Consider the following 18,292-nt stretch of genomic DNA (forward strand, 5'->3'; position numbering starts at 1 on the left):
TTGAAACCTAGAGGGGTTATCTTATGAGCTCCCGAAGGATGTTGGAACCTTGTTAAAATCTATACCCATAACTACCAAAGGTGGCCAATCGGACCATATTTCCTGGGCACTAGAAGCTAATGGAAAATTTTCCACTAGTAATGCTTACAACAAGCTTCTTTAAGAAACTCCCACCTATATATTTACCTTAGAAGTTACAATTTGATCTAGAAGCAAAATTGTCCTAATAAGATTAAGTTTTTTCTGTAGTTGTGCCTCTATGGTTATCTTCCCACAAAAGTCTATCTTAGTCACCTTGGTATAGTCATAAACCTGTACTGTGCTATATGCAACCAACCAGAGACTATTCAACACATCTTCCTCCAATGCCTTATGGTTCAAAGTTTCTGGGCCTCCCTTAATGTTTTATCCGGTATCCAATCCATTTGTCATTCCAATAGTTGGGACTAGTTAATGCTTTGCAAAAACATCTCACTATCCATTGGTCAACCCGCACTAATCTGGAAAGACATTTTTCCTTTCTACATATGGAACATTGGATGACTAAGAACCATAATCTATACAATGAGACTAAAATGGACATCCCTCTATCTACACCCTATGATCGTTCTGTGGAATATCTTTTCCTCACTAAGACTACTAGGATACCTACTTCTAATAGTCAAGTATCCTGGGTTAAGTCTGGTGCAGGTGTTAAACTTACCATTTATGGGTCCTATGACTATAAAATTGGGGGTAAGGAGCAGGTGGTGTATTCCGTGACATCAGTAGGGGATGGGTTAGAGGTTTCAGTGCTAAGATTAATGTTACTTCACTTTTAGAAGCTGAACTTGCTAGCTTATATTATGGATTTGTTGTTGCTAACGACATGCAGGTACAACAACTGGAGATAAGTACAGACTCAATGGAGGTAATCAATACCCTGGATCATCCAATAAACAAAGCTAATAACTTGGTCTACTCTTGCAGGGCTCTTCTCCGAAGCCTAGGGACCCTCGGATGCAGCATGAAATGAGAAGCTCCAACAGAGTAGCAGATAAACTAGCGAAGGAGGGACAGGACATAAGCTATCAATAACCAGCCTTTTTGTAACTTGGTCGGTTTCGCTAGTGTTTGTTAAGCAGTTAATTGAAGCATGTATCTATGTACTCTTTATAGTAGGGCCTGTTGTGCCTAGTAGTTATGATAACTGTAATACTAGTGCTAGGCCTATAGTGCCTCCTAGTGATCCGATTGCTACTCATGTTGTATGATGCATGATTACTAGTAATGAATAAAATCTTCTTTGTTGACAAAAAAATAAAATAAAATAAAATTAAAGGATTAAAAATAATACTCCTTATAAAACTAATAAATCTATTACTCTCTAAGAAAATAAAGAAGATTTTTAAATCTTGTGACCTGAAATTAAAGTTATGTCAAATATACCAAAATATCTATTAATCTTTTGGTTCTAAACATGCTATACGAAAAATTAAAATTAAAGTGTTAACAAAAAAAAGAAATTTTTTTTTTAAATGGATTAAAAAAAAAAATATGTCTTTTTTTATTTTTTTACCGAGGTAGTAGTACATTTTAATTCGCCCCAAATTTGTATATAACTGTCCATTTGCCACTTGTACCTCTACCTTCGCGATTATCAATATCTTACCAAATGAAACGTACTGTTCACATCATCCTCGTTCTCTTCGTCGTCGTTCCGTCCTGTCCTTAACCCCGCGCATATACCAGTAGCGTAAGTGCATCCGCCGGCCGTCGAATAAATAATGACGGCACGGTTGATTATCGACTGGAACAAACTAGTAAACGATGAACCACCAGCGGAGTTGGTGGTTGACACCAAAGCACCACCGACCACGGCGGCAGCGGCGGGAGAGGAAAATGACGAACTTTCAGAGTTAACAGTTTTAGAACTAACACGCAAAATCAATGGGATCAAAAGCTTATTAAGCTCCATTGGCGCTAGATTGCCGGATAAAGGTGAAAAGCTGAAAGCAAGATTGAAAAAGTACGAGGACGAATTTGAGAGGAAACTGTTGCTTCACTCTGAAAAGGTGAGACGTAATTATTTGTTGTTTATTAGAAATTTTGAAAGCCTATACGAGTGTTGGCGGGCTGCTAAGTCTGTAGTAGCTACTGGAAAACGAAATGGATTTTGGAATTTATTAACCTTCTATAAAAAAAAGATACTGTTAATAATCTCTCAGGTACTGAAATCATTAAAAGAATTTGTAGATTTTCGAAGAAATTGGAAATTTTGAAATCCTATAAGAGTGCTGTGAGTCTGTAGTGGCTACTGGACTGGCGGAGAAATGGATTTTGGAATTTATTAACATTCTATTAAAAAAAGTACTGTTAATAATCTTGCAGGTATGAAACCTTTAAATGAACTCCCAATAGTTTATTGAACACTGTACGAAGTATTTAGGAAGGAAATACTATTGATATATGGACTAATTTCTAACTCAACTTTTGCTTTAGAACTAGTACAAAAGTGTCTCGGTAAATATGTTCATTGATTTTAAAGTGGACTTTGGTTCATGTATTGCACTTTCGTTGATTTTTGATTAAGACAATGAATATCTATTAACTTAACCAATTGCCTATTTGGCGAAGCTTCTAGGAGCCGAAAGTGTTTATTTTCTTAAAAAGCTGCTTATTTTAAATGGGAGTTGATTCCTCAAATGGTAACTAAAGTTGAGGACATTGTATGCCAAAATCACTTCTCTTTAATTCAAGACAGTAAAATCACTTAACAAATCCGTTGTTCCTCAAAATATACTTCCACTGGTATAGCCATTTTAGGCACTGGAAATGCGACTTAGCATCCCATATTTTCTTATTTATTTTCTTTGTTTGATCAAAACCCATGTAGTTTAAAAAGATTCCCAGCAAATAAGCTATTCAACCTGATTGTGGGCTATGTTGTTGAACCACATTTTCATAGCAAATGGGGGCTTTATGTTACTCTGGTATGGGTTTGATAAGTGAAAGCTGCATATAAGTATGTCATAACTATATGGCATCGTTTTAGAATTGCACAATTAGTGTCATAATTTGAGAAAGGGCTTTCAAGACACTGATGAAAATTAACACAAATTTAAGACAATTTTTTCCAATAATTTTTGTGGTTTTAATACATAATCATAATGATGTTGTCAACCATGCATAATTGTAGATGATACTTGATTTAAAAATGCATAACCGTAGAAGTGGTGTAGATCCATATTTGGAATGTGTTTCCTTGACAAGCATATGGCTTTTCCCTCTTTGATTGGCTATGTAATTGAGCATTATTGCTTACACTATTTTTGACAGATAACATCAGATAAATGTGGCTCATTGGGGAGGCATCACTCTGGTTCTATTGGTAAGTCTTTTTTTTTTTCTGTGTGTGTGTGTGGGTGGGTGTTTGTGTGACTATGTTTAGCTTTTCATATATCCAAAAAAAAAAAAAGTTAAGCTTTTCTATTGTCACAAATTCTTACTTGTATGAACTAAAGGAAATTCCTTACTTGGGGAAACATATATATGCAAAAGAGTTTCTAGCACCCCAAGTGGACCCACTGTTCATCTTGGAGATCTTTGGTGCTGACTTTAGGCACTTTTATGAGTTCTTCATGCAAGCAGGCATGAGTGTGACTCTAGGTTTGTGTACAACGTATGCATGCAGCTTCATGGGAGTTAGATGAGCAAAAATTTTGAGTTGCTTTACAAAATGTTGTTTGAATGGAAACTAATGGTGGATGAAATTTTGTAGGTGCTGCTAATGACCTTGGGCAATGGTCTCCAGAATCAGCACCCCTGTTGCAATCTGCTTTTGCTGTGTGCGTTGAAAACAAGCTGGAAGAAAAAGTATGTTTACTTTAAAAATAAGTTTTCTGATGAATTAATTGATGTTGTTTTGCAGTTACTGCAATCCAAAAAATAAAACATATGTTACTTTTACCTGTTGATTAGCAGGCAAGATCTAAGACAGCCAGTGGTTTCCAAAATGAATTACATGCTCTTAATACATGTGGTCGCAAAAGGACATTAACCGGACAGTCTTCTCCAACAAGAAGACTTAAGACAGCATTGCCTTCACGAGAAACACCTTTTAAGTTCCCCGTAAAGATAGATGAACGGGGATTTTATTCTGATGGAAAGAGAAGAGATAGTTCTACTTTTTCTCCTCGTTATTCTGAAGGAAGTTTCTCTAGCCTTTTCATGAAAAAGTATGTGAATTTTTGTCTCCCTGTAATTTATTTTACGTACTTATTGTTGCTGTTGTTTTCTTAATACTGCTGTTGCTGTTATTTTATTGAGTACTGCTGTAGTTAAAAGTGTTAACTATAATTGATGTGCATTTACAGAAAAAAGATAAATCTAAGATGGAATGTTTTAGATACACACTGAACAACCAAGACTTCTTTATGATGAAGTGCATTCGTCTCTTCAAAATTTATGTTCAAGGAATAAGGAATGTAACAAAATATCATTGGACTAACCTTGTCTCTTTGATCTTTCCGGCCATTTCTGTGCTTATATTCTTTAATAATCAATCTTTCTGCACAATACTCCTTCTAGTTCCAAGATTGACTTTTGGAACATGCTTGTTCTTCAACAATATTACTCGGGAAGTAGAATTGAAATGTCAACAGGCCAAATGTTGAGGGCTTGTGAATGTTAGAGTAATGTGATTGTGAATGGGGTAACAGTTAGGGACATTGAGAGTGCTTTATGGATTAGGTACAGAAATTTGATTCCAATAGGGTTTCTGTTCTTTCTGAGAAATGTTAAATTTTATAAAACTGCAGCACTAAGAAAGTGCTGAAATATATAGGTACAATTGAACAAAAACCAAAAGAAAACCCACTCTCATCTTATAGGAATTTAAGAGGCTTAATATTGATACTTCTTCATTTACAAATTCCTCTTTACACCAACGAGAAAACAAAAGTATACACATGCAAAATAAACTTTTGCTGCAAAACAGTGCTGAAAATTGTTTTAGTTCTTGCTCTAAATAGCATTTATTTACCCAATATTTACCTTTGTGATTTTGTTTGGGTAAAAAGTAGGAAGATTGCATCATTATATGTTCAACCTAAATCCATCTACATGCAAATGAGTCATGAATTTGAGTTGTACTGTTCATTCATTTGCTTTAGCTGCCTCCCCTTAGTCTAACTAACATCCTGTTGCTGGATATTTGTTATGAAATTAAGGAATGAAAGAAATGTGTTTGGTTATGAATTGATCTATTTTGTCAGGTGGAAACCTTCTCAAGCCCATTCTGCATTTACTTCGAGGCATGCAAATGTAAGGTTTCCCTTATCTCTTTCCTTCCTTTGACTTCCTTACATACATTTTTCATTGAATAGAAACTTTTGGTGGTTTTTGTTCCTATGTTTGGTTTAGAGTGCAAGGTCTAACAAACTGTTTGAGGCAAGTGTGTACTGATGATAATGGCTACTTTTTCTATGTTAGAAGAAAAAACCATAACCACTGCCTCTTTTCTCTCTTTTTGCCATTGGGGATGGATAGTAGCATTGGGTACACATGGATTGATTAGCTTACTGAAACTTCTTCCACTTATCTACTTGCTTCTTGTTTCAGTATTCATTAATAGTTTTCTAGGACACTCCAGCAGGGCTTTATGAACTATTGTAGCTTCTCCTCCTTATTATATATAATCTTTATCCTAGTTAAGGACCTCTAAAAGTGCATCAGTCTTGTATTTTACTCCTAATCCTGATTATGAGATTCTTTATTTCCTTAGGATAAGGATGTTGTTCTAGTGGATGAGGAGATACATGATGTTGTTGATTCAAGACAGCAAGCATATCATGTGGTCGAGAGGTAGTGAACTGATGCATTTGTCTTTTCATCTGAAACATAAGCACCTAATTTTAGTTCTCGTAGCAATTATTGATTGTTCTTATACCTCTTTCAGCACAAAGACGGCCAAGATATACTATCCTTCAAGGTTTGTCCTGAATGAAAATATTTTTATATCAGCATTACTTATTACCTATGGGAACCAAGCACTGTCCTCCTTTGCACCCAAGGGTGTGACCTAGTGGTCAATGAAGTGGGTTGAGAACCTGAGACCAGCAGAGGCAAAAAACACTAGGTGATTCTTCCATCTGTTCTAGCCTTAGTGGACGGAGTTACTTGATATTTGTTGCTGGTGGGAGGTGACAGGTATCCCGTGGATTTAGTCGAGGTGCTGCGAAAGTTGGCCCGGACACCACGTTTATCCCAAAAAAAAATAAAGCAATATCCTTCTTTATTATTGATTATGCTTTCTGTTCCATCTTTTACATTAATTAGGGAGGATCCTGAAGCAGTCGAAATCCATTATTCAGATATGGGATCTCTTGCCCCTGAAGCATATCTGTCGTCTACTATAATGAACTTTTACATCCAGTAAGTGAAGTGAACTTTTTCGTTGGTGCTTTTCCAAAGTCATCCTAGTAGAGGATCTAGAAAGCTTGCAATCACTTTTTCAATCTGGTAAAACCTAATTGCCTTTCTTCTTGCATAGATACCTCCAGCAGAGAAAATCTCCTGCGGATGGTGAAAGGTGTGAGTATCACTTTTTTAATACATATTTTTACAACAAGCTCAAAAAGGCTAATTTCAGTAAGGTATTGATTCTTATCTGCAAATTTTTTACTCCAACTGGTTTGTGAATCTATGTAGAACCTATTGAAAGAGAAGAACCTGAAAGAACTTAGATCCAATAACAGTTTTTAATTATGGGACAAACATGGAGTTGTATTTTTCATTTGTTTTATTTGTAGAATTGCTACAATAGTCCATGATTTTTTTATAAGGAAATTCATGAAAATTAGTAATGTGATTTAGTCAAGAAGCACCTATAAATGCCTGAGACTCCATTTAATTCTCAGGCAGATGCTCTCTCCCTTACTAGCCTGTTTTAGTATAAATTTCTCCTTTGATGCAAATTAGGGGTGCTCCAAAACTAATGGTTCTAAATATTTTGTACTACTTACCCTAGTCGATAGACGACTCGTCGATCAAAACAAATAGACCATTGGAATACTGCGTAATTTTCAATGTAAGAAACAACAAGAAGGCCTATATCCTTGCTAGTATAGGTCCTTTGCTTTCGTTGGTCTTGTGCTTAGCTAACTGCTCAATGATTGCAAGAGATTGTCGGTTTTCTAGGACGACCTTTTCATGTGATTATACGTTTACCTTGTCCCATCCCCCCTTTTTGGGATAAAGTGCCTTGTCATCTTATTGTTGCACATACACATTGGTGCATCTGCAGGTTTACCTAGGATATGGCTATTTCAGCTTAAGGGACCTCTTATTTTTCATTAGCGCGTGTCATTTGCATTCTTTGTTGGATGTGATCATTTCTATTTTAGCACAGCCATCTTTAACTTCCATATTTCTGTCTTACATCTATCTAATATTAGGTAAATCTGAATTGTTTTTGGTTTTCTAATTTTCAGCAGCAGAATGACAAGGAAGATTCATTTGTCAAACTAAGACGGTGGTGGAAGGGGGTGAATATTTTTGAGAAAGCCTATATATTTATTCCCATACATGAAGAGTAAGTTTTCTGGGTTAATTTTGCTTCTTCATTGATTCTTGAGGATTCAGTAGTTGGGTCAATTGTGCTTTCCGTCAAGCTTTTTATTACTTGGCCTAGTTTTGCAGTTTATCAATTTATAAAACTACATTATTTAGGTCAAATTTGGCGTTTGTTCGATATGGATCATATGTGAGGACGTATTTATTTTTTGCTATGCATTTCCCCAAGTAACTAAGCAGATCAGAGTATTTAATAGCTCAGTGCTTTGTTCAAATTCCTCTTATTTTCTTTACTCCCTCTCTCCCCCGTCTTCCTCCCCTTCCTCTCTCTCTCTCTCTCTCGCGCGCGCGCGCTGACCGTTTGAACTTGCTGTTCGTGCCCTTATGTTGGTTCTTTTTCTCTTCTGTAGTGCTCACTGGAGCTTGATAATAATTTGCATACCAGACAAAGAAGACCAATGGGGGCCAATAATTCTTCACTTGGATTCGTTGGGGCTCCACTGCAGCAGCTCTCTTTTTGGTACTATAAAAAAGTAAGATTAACTCTTTCGTTGGCTGTTAAATATGGTCATGCATGCGCGCTACATGATTTAGTTCTTGCGAGGTACTATTCTTGGCTTAATTATTACTATATTGTTAGGGACTGCAACTACTGGGGCATGTATAGGCAAATTTACAGAAAAATAAAGTTAAAACCATATCTAGCATTCTTTCTGGAATTCAGGACCAAACTTATCCATCTTCAATGAAAACCATTATTTTGATTTGAATGACTCCCGGCAGTTGGTGTATGCCCTGTGTTCTCCATGTTTTGTACACCACATATATATGGAGAGTTTCTCCAACATTACTAAATTTGTACTTTATAAACAAATACCCTCGAATAAAAATAAAAGATTTTCTCAATTCCTGGTATAAAATGATCATGAATGCTAGTCTAATTTGACCCATGGAATGTCATTTCTAAGATGGAAAGTTTCTTCACTCAGGAGGTACATTTTAATTCGAAGTTTTAATTTTGGACCAGGTTTTTGAAGGAAGAATGGAAATTCTTGAGACAAGAAGCAGTGCCAGGTCTTCCTATTGCAGACAAAATATGGGAAAATCTTCTAGGAAGGATAGACGACAAAATTATTGAGGTATTCTTAGTTTTAGGCATTCTTGTGAATTCTTAACTTGTAAGGTAATGAATTGATTTGGGATCAATGTGGGATATGAATAGTCTTTCATTGAATTTTGTTTTCAGAAAACGTGGGAAAATCTTCCACGAAGAATTGATGATCACAATTTTCTAGTGTTCACCCATTGAAAGATTTCTTGTCTTTTAAGCGTTCTTGTGAAATGTTTCTTGCCTTGTAAATATGCACTCAGTAACTTACAAGTCATGAATTTGGTTTGGCATCACGTGGGATGTGAGAATTCATTGCAGCATGGCTGTTCAGCTGCAGAGCTGGATATCCTCTCTAAGAAATCTATATGTTTCATAAAATGATTCGTTTTATCTGTATTTTCCAGAGCTTCAGCAATGAGTATATTCAGACTTGAACTTTTCATATCCTACGGCATTGCACTTAAAAAGCACCATGTTGTCGTTCTAGTTATTTCAACACCTAGTGCATACAACATTTTAAAGCAATACTGTTTGGAATAGAGTGGTTTCAAAATGTAAGTGGTTGTGTTTCATTGGTAAGATCTTTAGTTTTACATGTTTAGGTTGCCATAGCTAATAATTTCTGCTAGATTGGCTCAGATTAGTTTTTGTTTCATTTTTGTTTAACCGTTGTGTTTGGGCCAACTTGCATGCACCTTGCTTAATTCCAAAGGGTACTTGCTACCTCCCATTAGCACAAGTACCGGGTAACTTTGTTCCACCAATGCTTGGATACATAGGGAAGAAATCACCTAGAATTTGCATCCCCGTGGATTTGAACCTGAGATGTTATATTTAGTTTTTATTTTTTAATCTCGACCTCCTTCTGTTGCTCTCTGACAGGTTCCACAACAAAGAAACGACTTTGACTGTGGATTGTTTGTGCTTTTCTTTATGGAGCGATTCATCATTGAATTTAAAGAAAGGCTTAAAAAAGAAGATCTTACAAAGGTATTAATTCCTTTTCCAATTATAGAATCTTCCATCTTTTTCCCACTCTTATAATGCATCAATTTCTTTGTCAGTGATGTATTGACATATTTTCAGTTCGGAAGCAAGTGGTTCAGACCCAAAGAAGCATCTGGTATGAGACTGATAATCCACGATATACTAGAGGAAAAATTCAAGAATTCAATTGATGAATGTCATCTGTAAATAGATGCTGCTGTTATCAAGCCATTCTTAACCTGAATCAGGCATCAATGGAGCATATTCACATTTTACAGGACCCGAGATGCAGGAGAATTTCATATTCACCATTTTCATTCAATAGCAGAAGCTGAATCAAGAATATTTGACAAGATTATAGGACTTACGTAGTCTTTCCCTTCTGGTAGGGAGTTGTAGGTTTTTGTGCCAGCAGTGCCATTAGTTCAAACAAACTCGTATTGTTCATACATGTTTTCTTTCCAATGAAATGAAAACAAAGATGAAAGCTATATGTGCTTCTTGATGCAAACTGATCTCGTTTTAGTATATGCTCTCTCCATTCCTTTTTACTTGACTCCTATATTAAAAATAGATTTTTCCTTTTAGTTGTTCATTTTAGCAAAGTCAAAAGAGTTTATGTTTTTTCTTTTTCTAATACTATCCTGCAGTAGTAAATAACTACATCCAGTAGTAGTAATCAAATATAGAGTTTCAAAATATTAATTAATAATACTAGTTTAGTAAATACATAAGGATTGAGTTAAGACAAGATAAGTCCAGAAGTTCTCCTTTAGTTCCATTTTTATTTTATTCACTATTTTTTGAAAATTTAAATTTGACTTTTGTATTTTATGTAGTTATTTAATAATAATACGTCTAGTACTCACTCAGTTTTCAAATAATTATCATTCTTATTAAAAATAAATATTTCATAATACTTATCATTTTAGAAATTCAAGGCATAGTTAGTTATTTGTCTTTACTTTTACCTTTAGCAATAAATATGGAGAGATATTAATACAGTGCAAAAGAGAAAAGTATTGATTTTATATATATAGGCATGTTGATGCAGCATGCCTCATAGGTCAAGAAATGTATTTATTTTTTTATCATATTTTTGGCTTGTTTTCAGCATTTAAGAAGTCATTATATTTATGGTTTAAAAAAAATTGCACATTAATGTATGTAACTGTTGAATATGGATGACTCTAATACTTCATAATGAGTAAGAAAAAGAGATAATACATCAAAACACTTCTAAACTTGTCTGCAAAATTCACTTTAACACTTTAACTTTACGGATAATTATTTACCCCCTAAACAACTTTCAAGTGAATTTTCTACAATCCCAAAAATATTATATCACTCTCACTATGGAAAATGCATGGGCTGACATGGACGCAACGGCTGCGCCACATCAGAGCCACGTAATTTTATTTTTAAAATACTTCACACACACACACACATACACACATATATATAGTAAAAAAAACATACCCCTCCTTTCTTCTCTTCAACCCCCACCCCCACGCCGATTCTTTAACTCCCCTCCCCCAACTCCACCCCACCCCATCCCAAACCCAAAAATTGTTTATATATATATATATATATATATATATATATATATATATATATATATAATATATGAAAAAGTAAAAAATTCTCATACCTCTCCTTGCTTCCCCTCTTAATCACCCCACCCCCACCCCTAATTTTGTAACTCCCCTCCACTACCACCATCCTCACCCCACCCCCAAATTTAGCTTCACTAGCTTCCCCCTCCCTCCCCTCCCCCCTCCCAAAAAAAAATCCCCCAACCAAAATTCGTTTCCTTTCTTTTTCTTGAATCTGAGAGAATTATCCAATAGATGTGAATGAAGGAAGAAAAGAAAAGATGGATGAAAATGAAAGAAAAAAGGATGTTGATAAAATTGGGGTCTAATTCCTAACTTGTACAGATAAGTGAAAAATTCACAGAAAATGAAGTTTCTTGTTGGGAAAATGGAGGGTTCATGTTCATTATTGGATTTGGATTAGTTGAAAATTTAATTTTTGAATTAGTAGATTGAAAATTTGATCATTAGTTGGTGTTCTTTTAATTTCTAACCTTTTTTTTTTTAACTATTAGTTAAAAACTTCAATCAAATATGCCTCAATCATGAATTAGTTAGGTTTGTTGAATGAATTTAAAAAAAAAAAATGAAGAAAGAGAACAGAGGGGGTGATGGGATGTGAGGAAGATGAAAGAAAAGGAAATTTGTAAAATTAAAAGTGAGCCCCATGTTTTTTAGTCATTTACACGCTGATTTTTTTAAAATTTGTCATGTCAGCAATTAGGGTGGTAAAAAATTTACTGTATAGTTATTAAGGGGGGTATATAATTACCCATCTAGTTTATGATGTAAAGTAAGTTATGCGTACAAGTTCAGGGGTGAAATTATGTATTTTCTCTAAGAAAAATTGAGTACTTCCGCAGATGAAATATATGGTAGCTGAAGAACTTTTCACTTCTGATTAGGACACTTTTTATAATTTTGATAAGATAAATCTTTATTTTACGTTTCCCTTATATAACGGAATGGACTCGCAAATGGATGTCAGAAATATGAGCTTCTTTCCTGATGAATCACTTGACGGTGTCATTGATAAAGGTAATGATATAGCCCTTTTTCTTGTGCTATCTCTAATTATTTTTCATTCACTCACTTTCTTTTTTTCTTTGTATTCTGATCTTTTGTGGGATCGTCTGGTCATTACTGTAATAGGAACCCTTAATTCATTAATGATAAGTTGCATTTTGCTCTCACTCTAACCTCTTTAAATTTATTGGATGTGTTAACTGATTCTACTCTCTTTCAGTGTGGTATAAATGCTCTAATTTGTGCCACAAATGCTTGGAGAAGTGAACATGTTGGAAACTTTATAGTGTTTTATTGTGTTATCTTGGTAGCTATTCGTTTTATTACTTCCTTTCCTCCTTTATTGTATAAAAGATGTTACTCTTTTTTACGAGCAAAAATTTATGAAAAATTATTTTTTTATGTGTAGACTTCTCAAGAATGGAGGTGTTTATATATTGACAACTAGAGGGCCAAATAGATGATTTTTGAAAGAACAGCATGCCAAAGATCGAAGATCAATTTGTGAACCACGAGAATAGTTGATGCTATGAAGTGTAAGTTATTTTTTTAATATAATCTTTTGATTTTACAAACGATGAAAAATATGGAGGGGTGTAAGTTCTTCTTTTCTACTCTTTTGATTTACAAAGAATGAATAATATGTATTAAAATGATATGAGAAGTCATATAAAAAATGAATTTATGATTTTCTTCTAAAGGTAAAGAATATATTTAGTATGATAACTAGAGAAGAATGAGGAGAGAAATTGCAAAATAAAAGGAAGCAAATATTGAATTAAATGAAAAGATTATATATATATATATATATATATATATATATATGTGTGTGTGTGTGTGTGTGTGTGTGTGTGTGTGTGTGTGTTTTAAAATGTAGTAAGGGAAGAAAAAGAAAAGAAAAATCTAAAAGTATTAAATAAATAATAAAAAATAAATAAATAGATAAAATGTAAAAAAAAAAAAAAATGCATTGATCATGTGGCTATTAGTTTTAGGTTTCTTTTAACCACTTTTAAAATTATTTTTTATTTGATATATTTAAAATAGGAAAAACTATAAAAAGTTTATAGTTTTAATTTTCATAAAAGAAATTGTTCAAGATTTAATAAAAGTAGAACTAAAAATTAATATGAAAAGTTATTAAAAAGAATGATTTATAATTTTTCATTTAAAGGTAAATCATAAATTTAATGTGATAATTGGAGAAAAATGAGGAGATAAATAAGTTAAATTACAAAATAAAAGGAAGATATTGAATTAAATGGTAATAAATAAAAAGAATAGGGTTGAAGTTACGAAAAAGGAAAGGAAAAGTGAAGAATTAAGTGATCTCAATAAGAATCACTATGAACAACTAAGCAAGGAAGCAAGGAAGTAAGAAGGAAAAGAAGAGAAGAGAGAACAGAGATGATCACAGAGTATTAGCTACAAAATGTAGTTCTTTGTATTCAAGTTATCTTCAATAGTACATGATACATATATATATAAGAAGTTAAGTGAGCTAAGACTAATAGTAGGTTAGTTGGTCGGTTAGAGGTGAACTGGAAGTTAGTTATAACTGACTTCCCTATGTTATTGCAGTAGTAATTTGATATAGTTGGAACTCCCTTAACTACCTTCTTCAACACTCCCCCTCAAATTTGGCACTAAAGAGATTTATAAATCCAAGTTTGGACATCAATATTCATGTTGGACCTTAGTTAAGCCTTTGGTAACAGCATCCGCAGGTTGTTCAATGCTTGAGACAACTTTGCATTCCCACTGTCTTGGTGTTTGTTTCAATCTATACAAGGATTTAGTAAGTCTGCATACTTGTCTATTCTTCACCTGACTTCTAAATCCTTGTAGGATCTCCATGTAGATCTCATCCTCTAAATCTCCTTGTAAAAAGGCATTAAACACATCTATTTGATGAATGTGCCAGTTTCTAGCAGCTGCTATTTCCCAAATTGTTCTCAATGTGAGCATTTTCATAACTGGACTAAAAATTTCTTGGTAGTCTATGCCTTCTTTCTGACTAAAACCTTTTGTAACCAGCCTTACCTTAAATCTTTCTACTTCTCCTGAGGCTTTACGCTTGATCTTGTAGATCCATTTGCACCCTATAGATTGCTTGCCTGCTAGAATATTAACTACTTTTCAGGTATTGTTGTTTTGAACTGCAGCCACTTCAGTTTGCATATCATCTACCCATCTTGGATCCTTTACTACTTCTGCATAAGAGGTAGGCTCCACAAGGTTAGAAAAATTGGATAAGTAGCATTGATACTTAGTAAATATATTATCATAAGAAACATAATCAGATAGAGGGTATAAAACATTGTCATTGATAGTCAATAACACAATTTTCCATCCATGCAGGTGGATTTGAACCCCTAGTAGATTTATTTGGTCTTGTTGAGCAGCTGCTTGTAATCCAGTAGTAATCCTTGCTATGACAGGTTGTTCTGCAACCTGCTTTATGGTACTTGATCTTGTTATTCTTCTTGTTGGAATAGGTTATACATGGTGGTCCTGTGTAGTGAGTTTTATTGGTTGAATTTGTGCAGTACTTGATTGATCTGCAGTGAAGTCACTTGTGGTTTTCTATTGAATATTAGCATTAGGTTGAGGTCTATTCACAACAGTAGTACTTGGTAATTCAACTTATGGATCATATGGAGGAAATACATATTGTGGAGATTGATTTAGATCAGTTATGAATGAAAATATGTTCTCTCTAAACACCACATCCCTACTTACAAAGAAAATTTTGTTAGTGAGGTCATAGAGAATGTAGCCTTTCTTTGTTTCTGAATATCCCATATGAACTGCTTTCCTAGACCTAGGCATTAGCTTATCTGACTCATTGACAGATTAAGCATAACACAGACATCCTACTACCTTTAAATGATCTAGGAAAGGTTTTTTACTATACATCCTCTCATAAGGTGTCATATATCCTAGCACAGCAGATGGAAGCCTGCTAATCAAGTATGTTGTTGTTTGTACACAATATCCTAAAAATTTTAAAGGTATATTAGCTTGAAGCCTTAGAGATCTGGTCACTTCCAACAAGTGCATGTGCTTTCTTTCAGCCATACAATTTTGTTGGAGTGTATAAGAGTAAGAGGTCTGATGTTTTATCCCTAAGTTTGCAAATAAATTAGTACATGATTTGTTAACAAACTCAGTTCTATTATCTGTCCTACTTTTACACATGCATCAAACTGAGTATGAACATAATATAAGAAATGCTTAAGAATAACTACAACATTCGATTTCAGTTTAAGAAAGAATATCCATGTCATTCTAGTAAAGTCATCAACTACAGTCAGAAATAATTTGTGTCCATCATAAGTAGGAACTTTGTATGGTCCCGAAAGATCCATATGAAGAAGATCAAATAGTTTAAGGCTAGTGGTAGTACTAACCAAAAAAGCCAATCTGACTTGCATAACTAGAGGACAAACACTACATTTATTGATAAATCATACAGAGAACCACTTTTATTAGGAAATATTTTACACAATATTCTATATGGAACATGTCCAAGCCACTTATGTCACAGGAAGATTTGTTTTATCCGTTATCTCAGCATTGAGCACATAGTTCAGTTACTTTGCTATATCCTGGTAGCTTTTATCTCAGTAAAAAGTATAATTCATTCTTTTCTCTACCAATCTCCTTCACTTTCCCACTCCAAAGATCCCGTCACGCATAAAAGTTAAGGAAGAAAGTTGTAGAACAATTAAGTTGTTTATTAGCTTGTGAAACCAATAACAGGTTATATTTGAATTGAGGTCAATGAGACACATTTTGTATAGTGCTATTATCAGAAATACTACTAGAGCCTGTGTGTAACAAGTGACATATCCTCATTAGGTAATGCGACTTTTTGTGGATGCACTGACTCAGATATTAAACCTTTATTTAGAAGTTCAATGTCTGTTGTCACGTGATTTATAGCACATGTATCAATAATCCACTCATGTGGTTTATTTCTGATCAATTGGCTACCACCAATACCTGTTATGTTTGCTGCATTAGTAGAGGGCATAGATGTTGAAACTTAGTCTTGTTGTTCCAGAATTTTACAAATTTGATCATACTTTTCAGATGTAAACCTTTGTGTAATCATCCTATCATTTGATAAATTTTGTGAAGTCTGATAAGCAGCATGTGATTGAGTCTGTCGAGGCAGCAGCTGCCAGTCTTTAACCACAACACTATGAGCACTAGAAGCAATCTTTCTGTGCTTAACTTTGCTATCAAAGACACTTTTGAAGTTATTGTTGATTCTTTGATCTCCATGTTTGGGATGACCTGGTGGATATCCAACTAACTTGTAGTAATCCATCTAATAGTGGCATTTCATCTTGCAATGATCACAAACAACATTTGGGTTATAGGTTGAAACATAGTTCTCTTTTCCCTTATGATAACCACCTTGATATCCAGTTTTAAAGTACATTGCAACAATATAAATTGTAGTAGGTACAGCACCAAGAAGACTTATTCCCTATACAGACTGAGCCACAATTTTTGATTCTCATCACTTATGATCATAGAGTAGGCCATGTTAACAGTAAGTAGTGGTGTCATCAATAAGATTTGACTTTTTGCTTGTGAGTATGAATCATTCAAGCCCTTTAGAAACTGATACAGCTTTTTCTTTTGAAGATAAGCTAAGAAATCTCTTGATTTTTTAGTTACAAGTAGGTGATGGGACTAAAGACTCAAACTCATTTCATAAGTCTTTCAACTTAGTCAAATAGACAGAAACAGATTGAACACTTTGGGACACAGTTGTAATTTCTTGATGCAAATTGTAAGTTCTTGATCCATCTATTTTATCAAATCTTTTTTTAACATCCATCCACACATCACAAGCCTTCGAGGCATGTACTATCTCTCCAAGAAGGTTACTAGACACTGAATTCATCAGCCATGACAATACTATTATATTAACTCTTTCCCATTGGTTAGCTAAATCAGTAAAGAAGATTTCTTTCTTCCAAGAACCATCAACCATTTCAAACATATTTTGACCTAATAATGCAATCCTAACTAATTTATTTCACATAATTTTTACTTTCTTGTAAATGAAATGAAACAAGTGAAGTGCCTGAGATATCTGTAGTTAAGAGATACAAAAGATGATTGATATACAGAGTAGTAGTTGTAAACTGAAATGCAGTACTGGAATTTGTATTATTCAATGGAGGTACAATTGAAGTACCAATTCCATCAACATCGGTCGCCATTGCAATTGGTTACAGAAAAACTATCAGATTCTGTAGTTCTTGAGTTCAAGAAAAAATACAGTTTTCAACTGATAACGAGGATCGAATCTCATATACTGATTCAATTTAATATTTGCTTTGATACCATGATGAATAAGTGATTTTAATAAGAATCATCATGAACAACTAAGCAAGAAAGTAAGAAAGTAAGAAGGAAAAAAAGAGAAGAGAGGACACAGATGATCATAGAGTATTAGCCAAAACATGTAATTCTTTGTATTCAAGTTATCTTCAATAGTACATGATACATCTATATATAATATAAAAGAGAGTTATAGGCAAGGTGCTGTGCTACCTCTCTTTGGGCTTCATTTCTATTTATACTTTTTCTTATTTTTTTGACATTTTTTTCATTTCTTTCAATTAATTTATTTTACAAAATTATGTCCTTAATTCATACATTCAATTACATAAATTCTACTCTTAAATATTAGTAATGTCATAAATCTCAAGTCTTTCATATTCATAACCCTCAATTAGTTAATGTACAAAAAGATTATTTATCTTTTTTCTTTTTTTTTTAAACTTTAAATATTTTGTTAATTATTTTTATCTTTCTCTATAATTAATGTAATTGATTTGTATTAAATTAAATCTATATATAATAATAAAGAAAAAATAAGATAAGGTGATGCAGTATCTATCTTTGGCCAAGAATCCTATTTATCTTTTTTCTCATTTTTTTGATAATTTTTTCTATTTGTCTAATTTGACTTTTTTTTTATACTTATCTA

General features: G+C 33.7%; 1 protein-coding gene across 2 annotated transcripts; it reads left to right on the forward strand.

Moving 5' to 3' along the window:
• The first annotated feature begins 1,620 nt into the window (after window positions 1-1,620).
• On the forward strand, window positions 1,621-10,180 carry LOC107847950 (ubiquitin-like-specific protease 1D). 2 transcript variants are annotated; one of them, XM_016692566.2, is made up of 14 exons: window positions 1,621-2,054; window positions 3,319-3,370; window positions 3,761-3,855; window positions 3,961-4,217; window positions 5,256-5,304; window positions 5,765-5,844; window positions 5,939-5,971; window positions 6,319-6,414; window positions 6,533-6,635; window positions 7,473-7,573; window positions 7,965-8,087; window positions 8,582-8,693; window positions 9,548-9,655; window positions 9,752-10,180. In XM_016692566.2, exons 1-14 carry the CDS (start codon window positions 1,767-1,769, stop codon window positions 9,857-9,859), a joined length of 1,605 nt encoding a protein of 534 aa, XP_016548052.1. In that variant the 5' UTR covers window positions 1,621-1,766; the 3' UTR covers window positions 9,860-10,180. The 2 variants fall into 2 exon arrangements, with proteins under 2 accessions (XP_016548052.1, XP_016548053.1); XM_016692567.2 differs by having other exon boundaries at window positions 3,964-4,217.
• The last annotated feature ends 8,112 nt before the right edge of the window (window positions 10,181-18,292 follow it).

Source organism: Capsicum annuum, chromosome 11 (assembly GCF_002878395.1).
Source record: "Capsicum annuum cultivar UCD-10X-F1 chromosome 11, UCD10Xv1.1, whole genome shotgun sequence".
Taxonomy (NCBI): domain Eukaryota; kingdom Viridiplantae; phylum Streptophyta; class Magnoliopsida; order Solanales; family Solanaceae; genus Capsicum; species Capsicum annuum.

Bases quoted from the DNA above. Each gene is read 5' to 3' on its own strand.
- LOC107847950 (XM_016692566.2), top strand. From the start codon at position 1,767: ATGACGGCACGGTTGATTATCGACTGGAACAAACTAGTAAACGATGAA. The intron at 5,305-5,764 runs GTAAGGTTTCCC...TTATTTCCTTAG, and splicing joins TTACTTCGAGGCATGCAAAT to GATAAGGATGTTGTTCTAGT. The intron at 8,088-8,581 runs GTAAGATTAACT...ATTTTGGACCAG, and splicing joins CTTTTTGGTACTATAAAAAA to GTTTTTGAAGGAAGAATGGA.